This window comes from Oratosquilla oratoria, chromosome 29, assembly GCF_046742065.1.
Source record: "Oratosquilla oratoria isolate Oo_2021 chromosome 29, ASM4674206v1, whole genome shotgun sequence".
NCBI classification, from domain to species: Eukaryota; Metazoa; Arthropoda; class Malacostraca; order Stomatopoda; family Squillidae; genus Oratosquilla; species Oratosquilla oratoria.
This window is the reverse complement of record NC_134805.1, coordinates 42430271-42437770: the sequence shown is the minus strand read 5'-3', so window position 1 is coordinate 42437770 and position 7500 is coordinate 42430271. Positions and strand designations below refer to the sequence as shown.

The window sequence follows — 7500 nt, the reverse complement described above, 5'->3', positions numbered from 1 at the left end:
AATAAAAGTGAGAGTGTTGGCTGGAGTAGGGTGAGAGTGAGGGTGAGGATGAAGGTGAGGGTGCAAATGAAGGTGAAAGTGATGGTTAGGGTCGGGTGAAGGTGAGGCATGATGGTAAAGGTGAGAGTGAGGATGCAAATGAGTGTGAGAGTGAGTGTGAGAGTAGGAGAGACTATGACCGAGGATTCTGAGAACGAGAGAGAGGGAGATAGAATGGACAGGCTTGTAATGGTGACCTTTTTTGTGTTTTTATGTATATATTTTCTGTTGTGTTTATCTATTAATATATATATTTATTATTGTATATTTTGTGAGCATTTTGTAATCGCAAGGCGATTCGTGCCTGACTTTCCCGCCAAATGCAGGAATTGGCGTGGGTTAGTCTTACTCTCATCTTCGGAGTGTACGCACGTCTGATCAGCGCTTTAGATAAAATTACTTAAAAATATGTATATTTGTTTCTTTTATTATTCAGCCACCCCTTTCAGGCTGAAAGCGAGAGCAATAAAGGTGAGGATGAGAATATGTGAAAGGAGGACTTCAGGACAACAATGATGGGGGAAAGAAAGGTGTGGGTACAGGTGTTGGGTGCAGGTGCTGAATAGGTTGCGTGTTGGAGAGTCGGACACACACCGTACTAACTTCTTGCCACCTGTACCACTCGGCCAGACCCGCCGTCTGATCGGTCCCCAGCTGCGCTTAAAGTTGAAGGCACTACACTTAAACGATACAAAATAACCTTAAGTGACAACTTGTCTGTTCCTGATAACAGACGCGCGACCAAAGACGCACACGTGTGTGCGTGTAAGGAAGCAAGTAAACATGTACGTACACACAAACATACACACACATACATACATACATACACACACAAGATATACACAATCACGTCCAAATGCCAAACTGGATGACACTCTAGTAACACACATAGGTTGAAAATATATGAATAATTTGGAGAATTGCTAAGCGCGCTACTTGTTTGCTTGCTACTTCCAGGCGGTCTTTAGAAAGAGTTTCACTTCTCTGTCGCCTGGGTTCACGTCAAGGTCAATCTGATCACGAGGGACAAGATTTCTAATTATTATTATATATACTTTTTATTTCATTATCATAATGATTGCTATTATCGTTATCGTCGTCGTCGTCATCATCATCATCACCATCGTCGTCATCATCATCATCATCATCATCATCATTATCGTTATCGTCGTCGTCATCATCATCATCACCATCGTCGTCGTCATCATCATCATCATCACCATCATTATCGTTATCGTCGTCATCATCAACATCATCATCATCATCATCATCATCACCATCGTCATCATCATCATCATCACCATCATCATAATCATCATCACCATAGTCATCACCATCATCATCATCATCATCATCATCATCATCATCATCATCATCATCATCACCACCACCACCACCACCACCACCACCACCATCATCATCATATCATCATCATCATCATATCATCATCATCATCATCATTATCATCATCATCATTTATTTTTTTCTCTCCTTGGGCACGCTATCACATCCAAGAGATGGGGACACAGAAGTAGCAAATGAGATATTTCAAAGAAGGACAGCAGAACAAAAGGATATCAATTTAAAAGAGTTCTTCATTACTTTCCCGAGTGGAAACGAGTCTCCAGTTATAAAAGAATACTACGTCACTCTGGTCCACAGGGGTGTGACTAAAATGTCTTAAAATAGCAAATACTAAGAACAATCAGTCAATGTGGCAATGAGTATCAGGGAGAGTTCCTGATTTTAGTTAAGGATTAGTTAAGGATTAGTTAAGGATTCAGTTGCTGTAACTAGGAATCTGTATCCGTATACCAGCTCCCGTTCTCGTGACCGATGCCTTCCGACATCATAAGAACATAAGAATGGAGGAGACCATAAGGCCTACACTAGGCAGTTACCACCTTTCATCCCTATACATAAAGTTATCTAGTTTTCTCTCAAAACAGGCGATTGCTTCAGCTGTCACAACAAGGTTACTAAGTCTACTATTACTACTCTTACTATTATCATTATTATTAGGTTACTATTCGTTAACCACTTTGTTGTTAAACCGGTTTTTGCCTATTTCCCTTTTTACCTTAATTTCTCCAATTTCATTTTATTACCACGAGTCCTACCCTGTTGTCTTGATATGATGACCTTGCCTGCATCACCCTTGTTAAAGCCCTTGACCCACAACGATGAAAACAAAGAATCGCACAATTAAGTTCATGTAACTTATCTTGGTCAAACGAAAGTCCGAACACATAGGTACTGTTCACACTAGCGGTTTCAACCGCATTGGTTTAATTACAATATAAGTCAATGGAGGCGTTCACAGACAACCGCGTAATTTTTCCTTGACCATGTTTTACCGCCGCAGTTTCGCGCGGTTCAAACCGCTAGTGTGAACAGGGCCATAGGACAAAGAGGATTCATTTGGTTGCAGCTGCGTGCCTCTTGGTGTAAACTAATGTTTTCATTTCTATATTTCATATTTATTCATAAATCAATCTATCAACTTATTCATTAAGATGTATATTTATGTATTTACTTATTCATGCATTTGTTAATTATCTAATTGATTAATAAAATTATTGTATCTACTTGTTTTCTTATTTATCTAGATTTCCCTCTAGGGAAGGGTGGATGTGTTTGTCTAGTCATTGAGTACGTGCGTCCTCATGAATAAGAAGAGTTGTGCTCAACATTCACGTCAACTACATGGAGTGTGTGTGTGTGTGTGTGTGTGTGTGTGTGTGTGTGTGTGTGTGTGTGTGTGTGTGTGTGTGTGTGTGTGTGTGTGTGTGTGAATATGTGGTGTGAATATATAGAGTGAATGTGATGTGTGAATATGATGTGGTGTGGTGTGATGTGTTGTGGTGTGGTGTGATGTGACTGAAGCACGGTAAGTATAGCAAGATACAAATTGTGATGCTTCGTTGCGGCGACTGCTGATGTCATTTATATATTTTGTGATATCTGTCACTGATATTCTTAGAGTTCTTCGTGATGGCGCATCAATAATGGGCAAAGGGTATTCTTAAATATGAAGTTAATCATAATAGATCAAATGAATAAATAAATCATATCGTCTGGCGATAACAAAAGAAAAATTTAAACTCAGACTGTTTGATAAAAGGTAACAAGGACATCTTAGGCTAAACCTTTACACAAATAGACAACCTCTCTAAACTGAATCAAGTCGCCGGAAGACACATAAGAAAAGTAATTAAAGTACAACACGATTAAGAGTTAACGTGCTCATTACTCATAAAAAGTAACGAATGGGACTTGACTTCCTAGAACGGCCGAAAGTCGACTGAGGTCGATGGACCATCTATTTCTGGTTACTTACCGTCTGCAGTTCATTGATATGGCTGGACTCATTGAAAGCTTCCGTCAGCTTGTCTTCAAGGATGCTGGTCAGCGTGTAGATTCTGTGACGGAGAGAAAACACGATAGATAATAAAAAGAACTAATAATAAAGAAAGAAAAAAGAAAGAAGGAAAGAATGCAACATAACGCCCCCTCCCACAAGACCCAGACGGGGAAATGTACACCTTACTGATACTTAGGGTTACCACTTAACTCTTACTAGTTCTTTCATATTCTATTTACATACATGTTTATATATATATAAACTTATGCATAAATATTTCAGCCCTGGGCGGGATTCGATCTCGGATCGCCGTAGTTGTGGCTGCGATCGCTACCACTGCACCATCGAGTCGTGTGTATGTGTGTGTGTGTGTGTCTGTGTGTGAGCAATTGTAAGCAGTTGTCTGTGCAAGGTTGTGATCAATCGTCTGGCGTGAATGAACATAAAGTGTACGCCTATGTATATACAATGTTGAGTTGATCCTATGTGTGAACGTGGCAGGTTTTGTATCTTATTACATGTGTATTTTCTATTTTGTATTTGTTTTTTATTTATTTTATTTTTGTGAATTTAAGAATGTATGTGAAGACTATTGTGAACAGTTGTCCGTGTAAGTTTGTGACCGGTTCGGTAGTCGTTGACATGATTTGCATCTTTCTTTTTTAGTTGTCGTACAAGTATGTATTTTATTCATTTTATTATCTATTTCTTTATGAATTTTAAGAATGTATGTGAAAACCATTGTGAACAAATGTCTATATAAGGTTGTGATCAGTTGTCTGGTTCTCGTAGTCACTGGAGGAGGAGTGGGGAGCCCGGGCAGCTTCGGCAGTGCGGACTATCTCTCCCAGTTACAACAGCTATTGATCACTGTACCTCATCACACCCCTGACGATGGTCCTACGACTAATACCGAAACATGGGACATTAAACCTTTCACTTTGAGTCTGGTTTTTACGCTTCTCCTTTCAACGTGGGCTCCAGATTCCGGAACGTTACACATATTGAATATATATATATATATATATATATATATATATATATATATATATATATATATACATATATATGTATATAAGATATGATATACATACATGCATATGTATAGTGTATATATATATATATATATATATATATATATATATATATATATATATATACATGTATATATATATATATATATATATATATATATATATATTATACAGTAAATATATGATACAATTATATATATGAATATACATACATATATATATATATATATATATATATATATATATATATATATATAAGCTTTGTTGAAGTCTACTGCTGTTGCAGCATTGTTCAACTTGTATGAAGTAATCTCGATATTTCTAATGAGAGAGTGGATGTTGGAGGTCAGGGTATTGATAGAATCTCCAAGGTACAAATCCTCCATCTTTGTGATCTTAGATAAGACTACATGAACAAAATTATGAACATACTAGGAGACACTACAAAATTCAAGCAAATCACGAAAAATCCAACAAATGGTCTCAAGACCCCTTTTAACCGTATGATGAGATGCAACAATAGTACTGCTGGTTTTCCTAAACTTTCTCTCATTTATGGCGAATACAGACTTGGTTATGCTTACGGGAACGTCAAGACCCATAAACAAGGATTCCCTCTTCGCCCTGTTATTATCAGCCAAGTACCATCTGTCACTTACAAACTCGCAAAACGCCTGAACGAAGTCATCACCCCTTACACCCTTGTGTCTCTTATGGTCTAAAGTCTTCAGAGGAGTCCCTCGGCATCTTAAGATCTACGCCACCTTCGGACGTCATCTGTTCATTGGACGTGGTAAGTTCTTTACTCAAGTCCCCGTGGATGAAACTATTGACATGATTTGTAGTAGAATCTACCACGACAAAGAAGCAGAAAATGCCCCCTTCGCGATACATGAAGAAACGTTACGCTGCCTTCTTCGCGCTTGTACCAAGGAAGCCCCGTTTTATGTACCCGATGGTAACATGTATGTCGAAATAGAGGGTGTTGCCATGGGGTCCCCCTTGGGCGTCCTCTTCGCTAATCTTTATATGGGCACTATAGAAAGGAGACCATTTCTGCATAATCCCGAACTTCTACCATCTGTATATGTGAAGTACATAGACGATGTCCTCATCAGCGCCGAAAATGAAAACCACATTCTTCCCTTGACTTCATCCATGAACATGAAGCCAACTATAAACTCCCCTTTTTTGACGTTTTAGTTCACCACGGCCCCAACTCTTTCTTCACCGAAATCTATATAAAGGCTACAAACTTGGGTTTCTGTCTCAACGATGCTAGTGAGTGCCCAGAGAAATACCGCAGGAGTGTGGTAAATTCCTTCCTTAAGAGCCCTTACATATAATTCAACTTGAATTGAATTGCATATTCTCACAACCTACTAGTCAAGAGGGGATTGGTGAGGTGGAGGAAGGGGAGAGGAAGGAGGCGGGTGTTACTGCTGATGGGCTCCAAATCTGGATGAGGAATTAAAGAGAGGAATTGCAGAAGTCATGTTAGATTGTATGTTGATTATCGGAGCTCTTTCCTTTATGTGGATGGCTTCTAGCATTTTTAATTATTTTATCTTATTACATAGTGCGACTATCTTAGTGTTATTAACAATAGTCTCCCTATCAAGTACAGCCTAGTGGTATTGGAGGCGGTGTTGTTTAATGGTTTCTTGTAAATGTAAGGGCAACCGTTAACTTACTTGGCACGTCGTAAACCCAATGTATGTACAATTACGGGGTGCGCAGTTCCATGAAGTACAACGGTATTCATATATATCATTGGTTCTCGATAATGTGCCGCCATTACCAAACAAATCGTTTTTTTTATGACCAGGAAACAGTTACGGGGGTTGTAGAAGAATATGATTACACTTAACTTATCGTAATCACCCATTGGCTTATAATTTCTATGTATGATTTCTTTTACATTTTCTCATCTTGTCGGTAAGAGCAACAGAAGATATTCTGATAGAATACAGTGACGGTCTTTGCTTGGTACGACGTTCTCACAGCAACCTTGCGTTCTAGTAAGTCCTTAGTTACACTGTCAAAGTCTTGATTGGAATAACCATTATTCACGGGCATCTGGCGTACATAAGAAAGCTATAAATGGAGCATGTGCCAGGAGGAACAAATAGGAATTGTCCGCCGGACATATGCCCTAATTATGCCTTTCTTATAACTAAGAGAACATTCACCAAGACCATTCATGCATTTACTGCTACCGATGGGCTTGCGACACACCATAGTTTCAAAGTTATCAGAGGTCGCATCCATCAAAACATCAAGGAAAGGAGCTTTGTCGAGAATTGTAATCCAGAAATAGTTACATATATACATATGTGTATATATATATATATATATATATATATATATATATATATATATATATATATATATATATATACACCAAAGGCTCTTTCTCCCTTACAAGGGAGGTAGCCAAAGAAAAAATGCATAAAACCACTCCCGCCCATTCCATCCCCACGTACTCCACACCTCATCTCACATTCAAATTCCTTCTCTCTTCCTCCGTTATGATCCATGTTTCTGCTCCATACAGTGCTGTCGGCACAATCACTCCTTCATAAATCTCCTCTTAGCATCCATTCCCAAATGTCTATTTCTCGTTATACCAAAGTTTTTTTCCCCCTTACAAAGGAGGTGGCCAAAAAACAAAAGCATAAAACCACTCCCACCTATTCCATCCCCACGTACTCCACACCTCATCTCAAACACATTCAGATTCCTTCTCTCTTCCTCTCTTATGTTCCATGTTTCTGCCCCATACAGTGCTGTCGGCACAATCACTCCTTCATACAATCTTCTCTTAGCATCCATTCCCAAATGTATATCTCTCATTATACTTTTCAATCCCCCAAGGCATTTACTTGCTTTTCTCAATCTACATTCAACTTCCACCTCCACTCCTCCCTTTCCTATCACATTCGCACTCAAATATCTAAACCTATCCACTTCCTCCAGTCTCTCTCCCTTAATATTCACAGTCTGCTGCCACTTTTTCCCCATGTATATCTCATCACCTCACTTTTACCCACATTTATCTTC

The 7500-nt window shown here is 38.8% G+C and overlaps 1 protein-coding gene across 3 annotated transcripts in view; it reads right to left on the bottom strand.

Moving 5' to 3' along the window:
• LOC143040754 (voltage-dependent calcium channel subunit alpha-2/delta-1-like) overlaps positions 1 to 7500 on the bottom strand; it is a 590989-nt gene that overhangs the window by 160894 nt on the left and 422595 nt on the right. For all 3 annotated transcript variants that reach the window (XM_076212156.1, XM_076212154.1, XM_076212155.1), the window contains exon 2: positions 3380 to 3461. Coding sequence is in view for 2 of the 3 variants with exons in the window: in XM_076212154.1 (XP_076068269.1) it covers positions 3380 to 3461 (82 nt within the window). In the remaining variant the exon portion in view is untranslated. The remainder of the gene's footprint in view (positions 1 to 3379; positions 3462 to 7500) is intronic.